At 43.5% G+C, this 18,967-nt stretch overlaps 1 protein-coding gene across 1 annotated transcript in view; it reads right to left on the bottom strand.

Moving 5' to 3' along the window:
* ptk7b (protein tyrosine kinase 7b) overlaps window positions 1–18,967 on the bottom strand; it is a 201,489-nt gene that overhangs the window by 83,848 nt on the left and 98,674 nt on the right. Inside the window, exon 2 of the mRNA XM_029753378.1 lies at window positions 6,366–6,662. Coding sequence (XP_029609238.1) covers window positions 6,366–6,662 — 297 coding nt within the window. The remainder of the gene's footprint in view (window positions 1–6,365; window positions 6,663–18,967) is intronic.

Raw genomic sequence — 18,967 nt, 5'->3', positions numbered from 1 at the left:
TAATTGGTACCATTGGAAAGAAAACACTGAAGTTTGAGGAAATGTTAAAATAATACAGGAGACTAGATATGGTAGGAGACAATCCAGAGAAAAACCAACCAGAATTTATTTTATTTTTTTGAGAGCCCATGCTCTTACAGTGGAAAGTATAGGGAAATAATTAAATCTACCTCCCAGTATGCAATTCCTAAGGCTTCCACTGGGTGTCAGCACTCAATGTTCAAGGTTTCAGGCTTGTTTCTTCCAAAATGAGTAAGAATAATGAGTTTTAGTACTGCGACACACTATTGGAAATTCGTGTATGCGCGCGAGCGATGAAGACGAGATGCACCTGCTAATATAGTTTTCCTATTGAACATACTTCTTTCCGTATAATATTATAGTTTGATAACATTTTAGGGTATCTGAGGAGTCAATAGACTTGTTTTAACAAAGTTTAACGGTAGATTTTTGGATTCCTTTCGCTGCATGTTGAAGGAGTGGATTACTGAAATCAATGGCGCTAACTAAATTGACTTTTTGGGGTATAAAGAAGGATTTTATCTAACAAAACGACACTACATGTTATAGCTGGGACTCTTTGGATGACAAATCAGAGGAAGATTTTCAAAAAGTAAGTGAATATTTCATCGCTATTTGTGAATTTATGAAACCTGTGCCAGTGGAAAAATATTTTGATGTGGGGTGCCATCCTCAAACAATCGCATGGCATGCTTTCGCTGTAATTTCGCTACTGTAAAGTTAGATTAACAAGAATTTAAGCCTTCAACCGATATAAGACACTTATATGTACCTACATGTTTAATATCCATAATTTGTATGATTATTTATTTGAATTGCTCGCCCTCCAGTTTCACCGGAAGTTGGGACGCCTAGCCTTAAGATTATTTATAATAGGGGCCAAAAGGGGCCAAATCTGTAGGCATATTAGATAATTCTAGTCTGGTGGCTTTCCCTCAGTTCCCTCTCTTCCCCTCTCTTATCAAACTGAAATTACTACTATAGTTATCTAATCAGTGTTTTCACCCTGGTGTCTGTGTCCATGTAATAACTGACTCTCAGCAGTGCATCAGAGAGGAGTACAGTATGTTGTGTAGCTATAGTGAGCAGTGAGGGGAAGAGCAGGGCTGTGCTGGGAAGGGCATCAGTCTCCAGACCCACTAGACCCAAACACCATTAGTCTCTCTATTTGGACCCCTGCCAACCTTCACCCTTGTTCTGACAGAAGCCTCATCCATCCAACAGCCAACCTCAAAAGGCCTAAGAGATTAGCCCTCAGAAAGGCCTGTTTGACAGGATGCTCTATCAAAACCCTCTTGTCCACAGTGTGTAGGACAAGTGCAAATATACATGCACACCACCATAGACACGCAAACTCAGAGACGTGTACATACAGTGCCTTTGGAAAATATTCAGACCCCTTGACTTTTTCCAATTTTTGTTAACGTTACAGCCATATTCTAAAATGTATTAAATAATTTTTTCCCCCATCAATCTACACACTATACCCCATAATGACAAAGCAAAAACAGTTTTTTATACATTTTTGCTAATTTATAAAACTCAGTTCTTTGTTGAAGCACCTTTGGCAGCGATTACAGCCTTGAGTCTTCTTGGGTATGACGTTACAAGCTTTGCACACCTGTATTTGGTGAGTTTCTCCCATTCTTCTCTGCAGATCCTCTCCAAGCTCTGTCAGGTTGGATGGGGAGCGTTGCGGCACAGCTATTTTCAGGTCTCTCCAGAGATGTTCGATAGGGTTCAAGTCCGGGCTCTGGCTGGGCCACTCAAGGACATTCAGAGACTTGTCCCAAAGCCGCTCCTGCATTGTCTTAGCTGTGTGCTTAGTGTCGTTGTCCTGTTGGAAGGTGAACTTTCGCCCCAGTCTGAGGTCCTGAGCGCTCTGGAGCAGGTTTTCATCAAGGATCTTTCTGTACTTTGCTCTGTTCATCTTTCCCTTGATCCTGACTAGTCTCCCAGTCCCTGCCACTGAAAAACATCCCAACAGCATGAGGCTGCCACCACCATGCTTCACCGTAGGGATGGTGCCAGGTTTCCTCCAGACGTGACGCTTAGCATTCAGGCCAGAGTTCAATCTTGGTTTCATTAGACCAGAGGATCTTGTTTCTCATGGTCTGATAGTCTTTAGGTGCCATTTGGCAAACTCCAAGCGGGCTGTCATGTGCCTTGTACTGATGAGTGGCTTCCATCTGGCCACTCTACCATAAAGGCCTGATTGGTGGAGTGCTGCAGAAATGGTTTTCCTTCTGGAAGGTTCTCCCATCTCCCCCAAGGAACTTTAGAGCTCTGTCAGAATGACCATCAGGTTCTTGGTCACCTCCCTGACCAAGGCCCTTCTCCCCCGATTGCTGAGAATGCTCTAGAAAGAGTCATGGTGGTTCTAAACTTCTTCAATATAAGAATGATGGAGGCCACTGTGTTCTTGGGGACCTTCAATGCTGCAGACATTTTTTGGTAACCTTCCCTAGACCTGTGCCTCGAGACAATCCTGTCTCGGAGCTCTACGGACAATTCCTTCAACCTCATGGCTTGGTTTTTTCTCTGTCAACTGTGGGACCTCAACATGCCCTGTCAACTGTGGGACCTTATATAGACAGGTGTGTGCCTTTCCAAATCCTGTCCAATCAAGTTCAAGAAACATCTCAAGGATGATCAATGGAAACAGGATGCACCAGCGCTCAATTGAGTCGCATAACAAAGGGTCAGAATACTTATGTATTTTAAGGTTTTTCTGCTTTTTATTTTTAATACATTTGGAGAAAAAAAAATCTATAAACCTGTTTTTGCTTTGTAATTATGGGGTGTTGTGTGTAGATTGCTGAGGATTTTTTTAAATGTATTTAATCCATTTTAGAATAGGCCTGTAATGTAACAAAATGTGGAAAAAGTGAAGGAGTCTGAATACTTTCTGAAGGCACTGTACACGTACAACTTTTGGACTCCTCAACTACTGAGTAGCATGTTTGATATAGGGTGACCTATAAACATGTTCTCGCACACCCCTGTGTCAAAGAAAAGTGGACTATATACAACTACCACTCAGAGCGTATGCACATACTGTACATGCATGAGCTCTTACAAAAGTTCCTAAATACACTTGATGTACACTCTCCTGTCTCTCTCACTCCTGAATTCTCCTGTCTCTCTCACTTGCACATACACCAGTACAGAACTTCAGGTCAGCTACATATATTGAACCTTTTATTTAACTAGGCAAGTCAGTTAAGAGCAAATTCTTATTTACAATGACGGCCTACACCGGCCAAACCCAGATGACGCTGAGCCAATTGTGCCCTGCCCTATGGGACTCCCAATCACGGCCGGTTGTGATACAGCCTGGATTTGAACCAGGATGTCTGTAGTGATGCCTCTAGTACTGAGTTGCAATGCCTTAGACCACTGCGCCACTCGGGAGACCCATAGAAGACCATTTTTAATTAAAAGAAAAAAGGTTCTCTATATTTAATAATAATTAACACATAAAAGAAATCTTGAGTTCTTTGAATTGACAATTGTGACCTGGAAGATCATCTAGTTTATTCTGGGTTGTGACAACCGGTAGTTCATGTTTAACTTGTTTTTATCTCTGTCAGTGAGTCAGTCTAAGCTTTTATTGCAGCGATAAATCACTTTTAATTAAAGGACATAAAAGCATTTTCCTTCAGGTCAGACGAGGGCCTCAAAAATAATATGTTTCTTTGGGATAACAGGCTGTCCTTCATTAATAGGAGCTGAGCCAAGGCAGCAAACGCCACAGCCTCATTGGCCTCTGTGTGTGTGTGTGTGTGTGTGTGTGTGTGCGCGCACACGAGCATGCCCGTGTGTTCTGTGTGTTGCTCCATTACTCTGCAATCTAATGCTCATCTGGTTCTTCTGTGCTTCTGTGCTCAGGAGCTACTGAACAGACCTAGCCCTCACCACACAGTCAAAACCACCCAGCCTGGCTTTCTGAAGACACATAACACGTTGAAGGGAAACAGTGGAATCATCTCAGCATTGCCTTATCCAGCTGGTTTCTAAAAAGCCATCAGTTGTTTTTAAAGGCCATCATGTGGGAAAAGGGACATAAGTTCCGATATTTCAACTGAGTTCCTGAGAAACAAAGCCTTTTCACCAGTCCCTTCCTGGAGGGCTTCATCCCCAGGACTAAATAAGGCTGCTGCTTGTATCAGAAGTGCAGCTGGACAGAGTTCCCTTGGTTTTCATACTGAAACACAAGAGGGCTGCTGTGGTTTGGTTATGTGACAGGAACATATTGTGACAGGACTGGTTATGTGACAGGACTGTGTGCTCTCTTTCTCTACGGCCGACATGAGTAAGTCACTTAAGTGTGTTAACCCTCGCAAGGCTGCAGGCCCAGACGACATCCCAAGCCACGTCTTCAGAGCATGTGCAGACCAGCTGGCTGAAGTGTTTAAGGACATATTTAATTTCTCCATATCCCAGTCTGTTGTGCCCACTTGCTTCAAGATGTCCACCATTGTTCCTGTACCCAAGAAAGCGAAGGTAACTGAACTAAATCGCCCTGTAGATCTCACTTCTGTCATCATGAAGTGCTTTGAGAGGCTAGTTAAGGGCCTACATCACCTCCACCTTACCTGACAACCTAGACCCACTACAATTCGCATACAGCCCCAACAGATACACAGACGACGCAATCGCCATTGCACTGCACACTGCCCTATCCCACCTGGACAAGAGAAATAACTATGTAAGAATGCTGTTCATCGACTACAGCTATGCCTTCAACACCATAGTGTCCCCAAGCTCATCACTAAGCTCAGGGCCCTGGGTCTGAACCCCTCCCTGTGCAACTGGGTCCTTGACTTCCTGACGGGCCGACCCCAAGTGGTGAAGGTAGGCAACAACACCTCCACCACGCTGATCTTCAACACGGGGGCCCCACAGGGGTGTGTGCCCAGCCCCCTCCTGATTGTGGACTACAGGAGACAGCAGACAGAGCACACCCCATCCACATAGATGGGGCGGCTGTGGAGAGGGTCAAAAGCTTCAAGTTCATCGGCATGCACATCATTGACAACCTGAAATGGTCCCTTCACACAGACAGTGTGGTGAAGAAGGCGCAACAGCTCCAAGCAGGCTGGCATGTGCCTTGTACTGAGGAGTGGCTTCTGTCTGGCCACTCTACCATAAAGGCATGATTGGTGGAGTGCTGCAGAGATGGTTGCACTGTCAACTATGGGACCTTATATAGACAGGTGTGTGTCTTTCCAAATCATATCCAATCAATAGTTATGTAAATAAGGTATCTGTTTTTTATTTGAAAAACATTTGCTAACATTTCTAAAAACCTGTTGTTGCTTTGTCATTATGTGGTATTGTGCGTATATTGATGATGAAATTCATTTAATACATTTTTGAATATGGCTGAAATGTAACAAAATGTGGAAAAAGTCAAGGGGTCTGAAAACTTTCTGAATGCACTGTTTGTATGTATGTGTATATATATTGCTCGGTCTGATATTTCTTCATTTCTTTCTCTTTCCTTTTTGTATTATGTACGTATTGTTTTGTATTACTAGGTATTATTACTGCACTGTTGGAGCTAGAAACACAAGCATTTCGCTGCACCTGTGATAACATCTGCAAATCTTTGTACACGACCAATAAACTGATTTGTTTTAGTAAGAGATCTCTGAGTACTAAGAGGCCTTAAATGGCAAAGGGTTTGGGTTTTGGGGGCAGTTGAGAAAAACATGAATGAATAATATGTCGAAACAAGACACTGTTAATCTAGAACGTAAATAATGATATGGCTGTAAGGTGAGTTTCACTCCTCAGTAATTTCGACACACAAAAGCCTTTTGAGGGGTTGTGGGAAAAGTGAGTGTTACACAACGGAGAAAAGAAACAAGAAACACATGCTTGGTGGCACACATATCAAGTTTCCTTTTGAATGGGAGGGAAGCAACAAAGAACAAGGTACCTACAAGGTATAGAAACATTTTCTCATCTCGTACAACCTTACCTGACATTCTATATTGAGGCTTTTGTGTGGCTTTTTAATTTAGGTAGACTGCTTTGAGACATAACAATCCACCAGTGTTGCATATCTGAAACTTGTGGGCTGTATTAACGTCCATGAGGAAAATCTTGCACATGTTCAGCGCATGGTTAAGGGTCTGTTCAAAGGGGTGCAAACGTTGCAAAACGGTTAGAATAAAATGCCTTTTTTGTAACAGATATGATTTTCTGTCATGATGACCTGGGCATCATGTCAACTCTATTCATTAAATATTTATCTGCAGCATTTAACATCTATTCTGAATGTTGCACCTCAAGGAACACAACCCCAAGTGTAGGGAACATGTATTAACACTCACACTTGATGTTGAAAGATGCGTTAGTAGAGTGGGCCTTCTCTCCTGTGACCGTGTTGGTGGCCACGCACTCAAAGTTCCCAGCGTCCACTCTCCGGTCCACCGCCGTGAACTTGAGGTTGCTGACCTCGCGGAACCGCCTCTCGGTGTCATCCAGGGGCTGACCGTTGTTTAGCCAGCCATACTGGATGTCTGCTGGGTCGCTGACCTCACAGCGGAGCATGGCACTGCGGCCATGCAATGCATCCTGGGATTTGGGCTCCTTGGTGAACTGGATAGGTGCTGCCTGGATGCATAGAACTGAGGGAAATAGAGGAGAGAGGGGGAGGGGAGGGACAATGTGGGGAGAGAGAGAGAGATAATGTTGAAATTTGGTTACCACTAATCACAATAGTAACATTTTTATTGCAGTTTCCATTAGTCACCATTGTACCACAACAACATTTGGTCTTGAGTAATGAAGCCATTACAGCTTTGATTCGAGTCATTCAAGACATTTAAATGTTGTTTAATAGTAGGTCTTAATCCAGTGAATAAACATTGTCAGGAAACGGACAGCTGAATTGAAAACTGAAATGTATTGCTAAAATGTTGTAAGGATAATGACAGCCAAGAAAAGTAGATTCTCATTCCGAATGTATTGGAAAAATAATTCAAGCCTTTCTATAGATTTTTTTCTGCAGTACAGGCTTGTCTCCTGAAAGAGCTGTGTTTCATTAGACCAGAGGGAGAAGGAAAGAGAGACTTCTGACACATATCTTCTCCTTCCTCACGGTCATGCTCCATCAACTCACAGACATACAGCTCTCACAAACTGAGACATGATGGCTCGCACACACGCACACACACACACATATTAACAAGCATACACGCACTTAACTCTCAGCACTATAGAGAAATATTTTCTGCCCTATTTACTAATGTCTCCATGATTTGAGGAGCAGTGAAAAGGATGGGAATAAATACAGGCTTGTCCACAGTTGACCTATATCAAAATGTGACAGACTAAATTTGACCATAGGACAAACAGTGAGAAATAAGGGATGGTGCTGGTTGCATTCAAAGGGCTCTGGTCAAAATAAGTGCACTATGTAGGGAATAGGGTGCCATTTGGGATGCAATCCAGGCCTCTCAGTAGGCTTTCACTAAATCATGGCCCACTGAGTGTTGTTATGAGTTTTCACGTCATGGTCTGTGGCAAAGTGTATTATCAAAGTGAAAGATCCATTGGCAGAGTTGACGTAAACTTGAAATACACCTAGTTGAGTGTGTGTATGGTTTCTCTGTTCATCAAGGACTGGGCTCATGTTGGGTTAAAGGGCTTTTGTATTGGTCTGATGCGAGATGATTAAGTAACTTCGCTTATATGTGAATTCTAATTCTGAGCATTCTGGACACACACCGGATGCCTTTTTTGCCAATTGTATTTGTGCAAGCCATTGAGACCATTATTCATTCTGATCTTAATTGCTAGTCATCTCGACATTGCCATACACTGAACAAAAATATAAACGCGACATGTAAAGTCTTGCTCCCATGTTTCATGAGCTGAAATAAAAGGTCCCAGAAATGTTCCATACAGTACGCACAAAAGCTTATTTTTCTGAAATGTTGTGAACACGTTGTTTTTACATACCGGTTAGTGAGCATTTCTCCTTTGCCAAGATAATCCATCCACCTGACAAGCCTGGCATATCAAGAAGCTGATTAAACAGCATGATCATTACACAGGTGAATCTTGTGCTGGGGACAATAAAAGGCCACTCTAAAATGTGCAGTATTGTCACACAACACAATGTGTGCAATTGCAATTGGCATGCTGACTGCAGGAATGATCACCAGAGCTGTTGCCAGATAATTTAATATTAATTTCTCTGGCATAAGCCGCCACTAATGTCGTTTTAGAGAATTTGGCAGTACGTCCAACAGGCCTCACAACCGCTGACCACGTGTATCGCGTTGTGTGGGCGAGTGGTGTTGATGATGTCAACGTTGTGAACAGAGTGCCCCATGGTAGCGGTGTGGTTATGGTATGGGTAGGCATAAGCTACGGACAACGAACAGAATTGCATTTTATTGATGGCAATTTTAATGTACAGAGATACTGTGACGAGATCCTGAGGCCCATTGTCATGCCATTCATCTGCCGCCATCACCTCATGTTTCAGCATGATAACGCAGGGTCCAATGCCGCAAGAATCTGTACCTAATTCCAGGAAGCTGAAAATGTCCCAGTTCTTCCATGGCCTGCATACTCACCAGATACAGTTGAAGTCGGAAGTTTACATACACTTAGGTTGGAGTCATTAAAGCTCGTTTTTCAACCACTCCACAAATGTCTTGTTAACAAACTATAGTTTTGGCAAGTCGGTTAGGACATCTACTTTGTGCATGACACAAGTAATTTTCCCAACAATTGTTTACAGACAGATTATTTCACTTAATACAAGACAGATAATTCACTGTATTACAATTCCAGTGGGTCAGAAGTTTACATACACTAAGTTGACTGTGCCTTTAAAAAGCTTGGAAAATTCCAGAAAATTATGTAATGGCTTTAGAAGCTTCTGATATGTCAATTAGCCTATGAGTCAATTGGAGGTGTACTTGTGGATGTATTTCAAGGCCTACCTTCAAACTCAGTGCCTCTTTGCTTGACATCATGGGAAAATCTAAAGAAATCAGCCAAGACCTCAGAAAAAATCATTGTAGACCTCCACAAGTCTGGTTCCTCATTGGGAGCAATTTCCAAATGCCTGAAGGTACCACGTTCATATGTACAAACAATAGTACGCAAGTAAAAACAATATGGGACCACGCAGCTGTCATACCGCTCAGGAAGGAGATGCGTTCTGTCTCCTAGAGATGAATGTACTTTGGTGCGAAAAGTGCAAATCAATCCCAGAACAACAGCAAAGGACAGTGTGAAGATGCTGGAGAAAACAGGTACAAAAGTATCTATATCCAGAGTAAAACAAGTCCTATATCGACGTAACCTGAAAGGCCGCTCAGCAAGGAAGAATCCATTGCTCCAAAACCGCCATAAAAAAAGCCAGACTACGGTTTGCAACTGCACATGGGGACAAAGATTGTACTTTTTGGAGAAATGTCCTCTGGTCTGATGAAACAAAAATAGAACTGTTTGGCCATAATGACCAACATGATGTTTGGAGGAAAAAGGGGAAGACTTGCAAGCCGAAGAACACCATCCCAACCATGAAACATGTGGGTGGCAGCATCGTGTTGTGGGGGTGCTTTGCTGCAGGAGGGACTGGTGCACTTCACAAAATAGATGGCATCATGAGGGAGGAACATTATGTGGATATGTTGAAGCAACATCTCAAGACATCAGTCAGGAAGTTAAAGCTTGGTCGCAAATGGGTCTTCCAAATGGACAATGACCCCAAGCATACTTCCAAAGTTGTGGCTAAATGGCTTAAGGACAACAAAGTCAAGGTATTGGAGTGGCCATCACATAGCCCTGACCTCAATCCTATAGAATATTTGTGGGCAGAACTGAAAAAGCGTGTGCGAGCAAGGAGGCCTACAAAACCTGAATCAGTTACACCAGCTCTGTCAGGAGGAATGGGCCAAAATTCACCCAACTTATTGTGGGAAGCTTGTGGAAGGCTACCTAAAACATTTTACCCAAGTTAAACAATTTAAAGGCAATGCCACTACATTCTAATTGAGTGTATGACAACTTCTGACCCACTGGGAATGTGATGAAAGAAATAAAAGCTGAAATAAATCATTCTCTCTACTATTATTCTGAAATTTCACATTCTTAAAATAAAGTGGTGATCCTAACAGACCTAAGACAGGGAATTTTTACTAGGATTAAATGTCAGGAATTGTGAAAAACAGAGTTTAAATGTATTTGGCTAAGGTGTATGTAAACTTCCGACTTCAACTGTATGTCACCCATTAAGCATGTTTGGGATGCTCTTGATCTACTGGACAACAGCGTGTTCCAGTTCCCACCAATATCCATCAACTTCGCACAGCCATTAATAAAGAGCAGTGGGACAACATTCCAGAGGCCACAATACACAGCCTGATCAACTCTATGTGAAGGACATGTGTCGTGATGCATGAGGCAAATGGTGGTCAAACCAGATACTTGACTGGTTTTCTGATGCACACCCCTATCTTTTTTAAGGTCTCTGTGATCTGTATTCCTATGTGAAAACCATAGATTAGGGCCTAATTTATTTCAATTGACTGATTTCCTTTCAACTCAGTAAAATCTTAGAAATTGTTGCATGTTGTGTTTATATTTTTGTTCAGTATATAACAGACTGGTGTTTAAAGTTACCCCAGCGTGAGCTGCCATGCGGCCTCTATAATGCTTCTGTCAGGGTTGAAGCCAAGGAGGATCTTTCAGGAGGATTAAATCAAGATGAGCTGAGGTAATCTCCCATCCCTTCCCACCTCCTCACCTGGCCTCCCTCATCTCCCCTCAGTCCGGCCTTTGTCTCCTTGCAGCTGGCCGTGGGAGGCAAAAAAACCCACAGGTGAGCACTGCCAAGTCCGCTAGTTGGTGGGGGAAGGTGGAAGAAGTGGGAACACCTAGTAAGGTGATAGGGCTGCTTGAGTTACCCTTTATACTGAGTGACTGAAGCAGAGTTAATTTTGTTTATTTTTTATTTAACCAGGTAAGTTGACTGAGAACACATTCTCATTTACACCAATAACCTGGGGAATAGTTACAGGGGAGAGGAGGGGGGATGAATGAGCCAATTGTAAAATGGGGATGATTAGGTGACTGAGGGCCAGATTGGGAATTTAGCCAGGACCCTGGAGTTAACACCCCTTCTCTGACGATAAGTGCCATGGGCTCTTTAGTGAACACAGAGAGTCAGGACACACCTTTAACCTGTTAGGGCTAGGGGGCAGTATTTACACGGCCGGATAAAAAACGTACCCGATTTAATCTGGTTACTACTCCTGCCCAGTAACTAGAATATGCATATAATTATTGGCTTTGGATAGAAAACACCCTAAAGTTTCTAAAACTGTTTGAATGGTGTCTGTGAGTATAACAGAACTCATATGGCAGGCAAAAACCTGAGAAGATTCCATACAGGAAGTGACCTGTCTGACAAGTTCTTGTTCATCTTGGCTCTTTTTATTGAAGACTGAGGATCTTTGCTGTAACGTGACACTTCCTACGGCTCCCATAGGCTCTCAGAACCCGGGAAAAAGCTGAATGATATCGAGGCAGCCCCAGGCTGAAACACATTATCGCGTTTGGAAAGTGGCCGATCAGAGGGCCGTCAGACTAAGGCTCGTGCACGAGGGGATCCCATGCTTTTACTTTCTCTCTCGTTGAATGTAAACAGGCTTTGCCGGTCGGAATATTATCGCTTTTTTACGAGAAAAATGGCATAAAAATTGATTTTAAACAGCGGTTGACATGCTTCGAAGTACGGTAATGGAATATTTAGAATTTCTTTGTCACGAAATGCGCCGTGCTCGTAACCCTTATTTACCCTTTCGGATAGTGTCTTGAACGCACAAACAAAACGCCGCTGTTTGGATATAACAATGGATTATTTGGGACCAAACCAACATTTGTTATTGAAGTAGAAGGCCTGGGAGTGCATTCTGACGAAGAACACCAAAGGTAATAAAACTTTTCTAATAGTAAATCGGAGTTTGGTGAAGGCTAAACTTGCTGGGTGTCTAAATAGCTAGCCCTGTGATGCCGGGCTATCTACTTAGAATATTGCAAAATGTGCTTTCACCAAAAAGCTATTTCAAAATCGGACATATCGAGTGCATAGAGGAGTTCTGTATCTATAATTCTTAAAATAATTGTTATGCTTTTTGTGAACGTTTATCGTGAGTAATTTAGTAAATTGTTAGTAAATTCACCGGAAGTTTGCGGGGGGTATGCTAGTTCTGAACGTCACATGCTAATGTAAAAAGCTGGTTTTTGATATAAATATGAACTTGATTGAACAAAACATGCATGTATTGTATAACATAATGTCCTAGGTGTGTCATCTGATGAAGATCATCAAAGGTTAGTGCTGCATTTAGCTGTCTTCTGGGTTTTTGTGACATTATATGCTAGCTTGAAAAATGGGTGTCTGATTATTTCTGGCTGGGTACTCTGCTGACATAATCTAATGTTTTGCTTTCGTTGTAAAGCCTTTTTGAAATCGGACAGTGTGGTTAGATTAACGAGAGTCTTGTCTTTAAAATGCTGTAAAATAGTCATATGTTTGAGAAATTGAAGTAATAGCATTTCTAAGGTATTTGAATAACGCGCCACAGGATTCCACTGGCTGTGGGATGCAGGGTGGTATGCTGCTGGCCCAGTGGGTGAGGGGGTCTCCTCCATAAAAATATAATGAATAGAATATCAATGTAGTCTAGAAATAGAATTGTTATTCTATTATAGTCGCTAGTGAAAGTCTACACACCCCTTGCACAGGCTTCACATTTTGCTGCCTTAAAATTCAATAAAAAAAGGGATTTAAATTTTTTTTTATCCTACCAACCTACTCCACATTTTAAAAGTGAAAGAAAAATTATACAACATTTTCCACACAGAAAATGAACAAAAGAGAATGTGTGTATGTCTTCACAGCCTAAAATGAATACTTGGTGGAATCACCCTTGGCAGCCATTACAGCTCAGCTGTGAATAATATTCTACCAACCTTGCACAACTCTTAGGGCAAAATACCACATATGATTGGGAATCATTGATGGACAGCAATATTCAAATCAAATTTAATTTGTCATACGCGCCGAATACAACAGGTGTAGACCTTACCATGAAATGATTACTTACAAGCCCTTAACCAACAATGCAGTTCAAGAAATAGAGATAAAAAAATATTTACTAAATAAACTAAAGTATTTTTTTAAATAAAAAAGTAACACAATAAGATTTCATAACAATAACGAGGCTATATACAGGGGATAAAAACAAAGAGGGTGGATCAATGTAAATAGTCCGGGTGGCCATTTGATTAATTGTTCAGCAGTCTTTTGGCTTGGGGGGTAGAAGCTGTTACAGAACCTTTTGGACCTAGACTTGGCGCTCCGGCACTGCTTGCCTTGCGGTAGCAGAGAGAACAGTCTATGACTTGGGTGACTGGAGTCTGACAATTTTTTGGTACTGGATGCCGTGCCTGGACTAGGCACCGTCGCAGAGGACGGCTCCGGCCATGGAGCTGGGTTGGCCGCCGTGCCTGTACTGGGCACCGGCGCAGAGGAAGGCTCCGGCCTTGGAGAGGGACTGGACGCCGTGCCTGGACTGGGCACCGGAGCAGAGGAAGGCTTCTGCCATGGAGCGGGACTGGACACCGTGCCTGGACTGGGCACCAGCGCAGAGGAAGGCTCCGGCCATGGAGCGGGACTGGACGCCATGCCTGGACTGGGCACCGGCGCAGAGGAAGGCTCCTGCCATGGAGCGGGACTGGACACCGTGCCTGAACTGGGCACCGGCGCAGAGGAAGGCTCCTGCCATGGAGCGGGACTGGACACTGTGCCTGGACTGGGCATCGGCGCAGGTTGCACCGGACTGATGACACACTCCTCAGGTCGAGTGCGTGGAGCCGGCACAGGACGCTCCGGGCTGGAGAGGCGCACTGGAGGCCTGGTGCGTGGAGCCGGCACAGGTGGCACCGGACTGGTGACATGCACTTCCGGGAGGGTGCGGGGAGCTGGCCCAGGACTCACCAGACTGCTGACAGGATCCTCAGTTCAAATGTTGTGCAGAACACACCTACATAACATCTCTCTCCTCTCTCTCCCAACTTCTCCATTGCCTCCCTGACGGTCTCTGGCTCTTCAGGGCGAGTGCGGGGAGCTGGCACAGATGGCACCTGACTGATGACCCGCTCTTCCGGGCAAGTACGAGGAACCGGCACAGGACATACCGGGCTGAGAAGGCTCACTGGAGGCCTGGTGCGTGGAGCCGGCGCAGATGGCACCGGACTGGTATCACGCTCTTCCAAACGCCTGCGCTGCAGCATACTCCTAGCCAAAACCTCTCTCCGGTATCCCTTTTTGAACTCCTCCAGAGACTCCCATTTGGGCTCTGGCACTCTCCGCTGCTCAGCCGTCCGCCCCATGTGCCCCCCCCAAAGAATCTTGGGGTTTCTGTGGTCGCGGTCCCCGGCATCGTCGCTGTCCCCCTATGCTCCTTGGCGACTCCCGCCAAGGAAGAGTCTCGTGTCCTCCCAGGATCTCCTCCCAGGTCCAAAACTCCTTTACCTCATGAACACGCTGCTTGGTCCTTGCTTGGTGGGATATTCTGTCACGATCGTTTTGAAGGATAGACCAAGGCGCAGCGTGTGTCGGGTTCCACATATTTATTACCGTGAAACTTGAACAAAAAACAATAAACATATAACGAAAGTGAAGCACAGCGCACACATCAGCACTCAACAAAACAATATCCCACAAAGCAGGTGGGAGAAAGGGATTCCTAAATATGATCCCCAATTAGAGGCAAAGATTACCAGCTGTCTCTAATTGGGAACCATACAACTCACCAACATAGAAATAAAATGACTAGAACACCCCCCTAGTCACGCTCTGACCTAAACACCATAGAGAACCAAGGGCTCTCTATGGTCAGGGCGTGACAGTTGTAGTGGCTGGATGTATTGATACACCATCCAAAGCCTAATTAATAACTTCACCATGCTCAAAGGGATATTCAGTGTCTGCTTTATTTTTAGACATCTACCAATCGGTGTCTTTCTTTGCGAGGCACTGAAGAACATCCCTGGTATTTGTGGTTGAATCTGTGGGGCGCAGAGATGGGGTAGTTATTCAAAAATCATTTTAACCACTATTACTGAACACGGAGTCCTTGCAACTTATGTGATTTGTTTGTTAAGCACATTTTTACTACTGAACTTATTTTGCTTGCCATAACAAAGGGTTGAATACTTATTGACAAAAGAAAATTCAGCTTTGAATATTAAAAAAAAAAATGTATGTAGATTAGTGACCCAAAATCTAGATTTAATACATTTTAAATTCAGGCTGTTAAATACTAAAATGTGGAAAAAGGGGTGTGAATACTTTCCGAAGACACGGTATGTGCATGTTTATTGGGAAAAAGGTGTGGCCTCAGGGCCAACAAATGTAAATAGCACAAGTCATTTCCAAGCTGTTGAGCAATGGTGTTAGATAAGAAAAGGGATACTGATGTGATTGGCCAAAGAGCTTTATTTTCATGTCATCTGACCAAAGAATGGGTTCCAATCCAAGTGCCAATGCCGTTTAGCAAACTCCAGGCATTTACATTTGTTGGATGACATGAAAATGGAGTTCTTTGCCACGCACACCAGTGGAGGGTTTGGCGTCGAAATGAGAAAGCATGAGCAGAAAAGAACCCCATACCATACCTACTGTAAAATATGGTGGTGGATCTTTAATGTTATGCGGCTATTTTGCTTCCACTGGTGCTGGGGCCCTTGTTTGGTCAACGGCATCATGAACTTTACCCAGTACCAGGACATTTTAGACAATAACCCCAAGCACACATCAAAATCTACAAAGAAATGGTTAATTGTCCACAAAATTGTCATTTTGCAATGGCCATCTGTCTCCAGACGTGAAATTCTTCCTGTGGTTTTCAATAGGCAGTCCACAAGCGCAGACCAAGGATATCAAGGATCTGAAGGGATTCTGTATGGAGGAATGGTCTAAGATCCCTCCCAATGTGTTCTCCATCTCAAAAATAATTGGAGAAAAAAAAAGGCTCTGTGCCGGTATCCTCGCAAAGTGAGGTATTAAAATGTATTGAAAACAGAGGTGTCAATCATTTTCACCCCTACCTTTTTGAGAGAGAAAAAATATATTACTTGTTAAACAAAATCTATTTTGAGCAATTGTATTAGTATTATAAAATAATATAAGTATTTGAATTATACATTTTTTGCTGTAATTTTTGCTTATCTTAATCAAGGGTGTTGTCACGCTGGTATCATTGAGCCGGGAGACAGATGCAGGAATGCATAATAGTTTTTTTTATTGCATCCAAATTACGGCGTGCCATGTAAAGGCACGGGGACGAAGACCAAACCAACACTAATCAAAACACAGGGTTGAAACCCAAACAAAAGAGCGAGGAGTACCTCGAATAAATAACACAATCGCACAATGATTATCACATGGGACGAGACCCGTAATCATCTGAGCAATTCACAATGGCACGAAAGCCAAAACACACAGCACACGTACTCACATTCACCAACGGACATTGTAACAATAATCGATAGCCCAATGGAAACCAAAGAGCACACTTATACAAGTACTAATCAGTGGGGACAGGTGTGCGTAATGAAAGTTCCGGAGGGATCCGTGACAGGTGTCAATAATCTTAGACCCCGCTGTAGATTTGATCAATCATTTTCACACAACAGACCAAATAAATATCCTTTGTTTAAGCCCACAATTGTCCATGTGTCATTATCTAAAGAATAGAAGAGAGAGATGTCTCTGTTTCCACTCAATGTGACATTTCCCTGAGATAACCAAAAGCTATTTACACCCCTTGACTGGGCCCTTCAAAGAGAGAGAGAGAGAGAGAGCTGGAGAGAGCAACAGAGAGATAAAAGGAGATAGAGGAGAGGGGATGGCTGTGGCAGGTTTATTTTCTTATACCTACTAAAGTCAAATAAAGGGAGGATGGGGGAGGGAGGGGACAGAGAATGTTAAACTATGTGATGAATACCATATTGTAGCCCTCAATTAAACATTATAAACATTTCACTGTATGTACGTTTCCATACATTCCTGTTGACAAAATACCCTTCATTCAAAGATGTGCTTATGATTTAAAAAAAATGTCAAATTGATTTGCCCATTAATGCAACTTCACCAGACTCAACAAAGGCAAAAATCAAGCCTATAGTATAAGGCAATGGAGCCTATTCACAGATGTGACAGACAGAGGCTAATCTGGTGCTACATCTAATCTACAGAGAGATGCAGGCTGCAGGGTTGCAAACTGGCTCAGAGGAGTGTCTCCTGCAGAGAAAGGCCAAGCGCTGATACAAGTCAATTCAAAGAAGCTTAGAAATAATAGGAAAAGGATATGAGAATACACTAACGCACACAACAAAATGAAAAAAGTCATGCAATATTAACAGATTTCATTTAAAAACGCTCATATTCCCAATGTATTTCAATTACTCCCTAAAAATAAGGAAGAGGAAGATGCAGTATGTGAGAGGGAGAGAGGAGAGAGAGAAAGAAACTGCTGAAAAATAAAACCTGCAGATTCTCCTCCTGAATATCCCTGCAGTAGGGATCTATTAAACTCAGCTATGCCCCCACTATGTTCCTAGCTCTTTCCAACTAGCTGTCAGGTAATACGGAGTCTAGTGTTGGAGTGTCAGGATCATGACAGGCAGAACCAGAGATATGTGGACATCAACCTGCCTTATTTCCTCTCTCAGCCAAACTGTTCCACAGAGAAACGGGTGAATTTAATCACATTCCCTCTTCACAAAACTGCCATATTGTAACAGTACAGAGATGAAAGGGAAACCCAAACGTAGCTGACATGTACAGTAGCTGTGCACAGTCCTCCTACGTGGAGTACTCCAACCATCTACTTGAAAGTGGCAGGAAAAGGATAAATAATCAGATAAATGAGCGTCTGTTTGATCTTTAAAAGGAAAACATCATGCACACAGAGATCCTGGCACACACACAATGCATAGCAGCACTGGGGCAGCCAGTTAGTTCTGCCATGTTGTTTTGGGCTGTGGTTGGCAGCCAGTGGCTGGCTGGACAGGGCAGACTTGACTGGCAGTCTGTAATCATGAGTTTTTGCTTTTAGACAGCTTCCCTCTTAATCAGATTTTGTCTTGGTTGAGCATTCTCAATAAAAGGTGAAAGGTCATAGACGTGCAGTGTCTGATGTATTCTATAGAGGGGAGGTAACAGGCGGAGGCTGTGCTGTCTTATGTTCAATTTAGCGTGAAAACTGAAAAGGCATAACAGCCATATGGATGAGTCTGAATGGACTCAACTATGTTGTGGCACTTTCTCCTGCCTCCTCTTCTCTTCTCCTCTCCCCTCCCAACACTTTCTCTCCTCCTCCTCCCCACACTTTCTCCCCTCTCCTCTCCCCTCCCATCCCTTCCTCCCCTCTCCTCCCCCCACTTTCTCCTGCAATCTCTCCCCTCCCCTCCCCTCCCCTCCCCTCCCCTCCTTCATGCAATTCAGTCAGAGTGCCAGACAAAAGACAGGAGATGGTATCTGAAACTTTCCCCCAAAAAGTCATTTCAGGCCAGGGTGAGGACAGAGATCAGGACCATGTCTGAGGCAGCTGATATAGCTTCACAAACACATGCACGCCCGCCCGCCCGCCCGCCCGCCCACACACACACACACACACACACACACACACACACACACACACACACACACACACACACACACACACACACACACACACACACACACACACACACACACACACACACACACACACACACCTAGCAACAACAATGTGATTTAGCACCCTCTCAATGAACTACATCTAAATAAGACAGCTACTGTGAAAGAGATAAACAGGAGATGGTTGTGTACACTCACGTATACACAAACACACTC

This window comes from Salmo trutta, chromosome 5 (assembly GCF_901001165.1).
Source record: "Salmo trutta chromosome 5, fSalTru1.1, whole genome shotgun sequence".
Classification (NCBI taxonomy): Eukaryota; Metazoa; Chordata; class Actinopteri; order Salmoniformes; family Salmonidae; genus Salmo; species Salmo trutta.
This window is presented reverse-complemented; position numbering and strand designations above follow the sequence as displayed.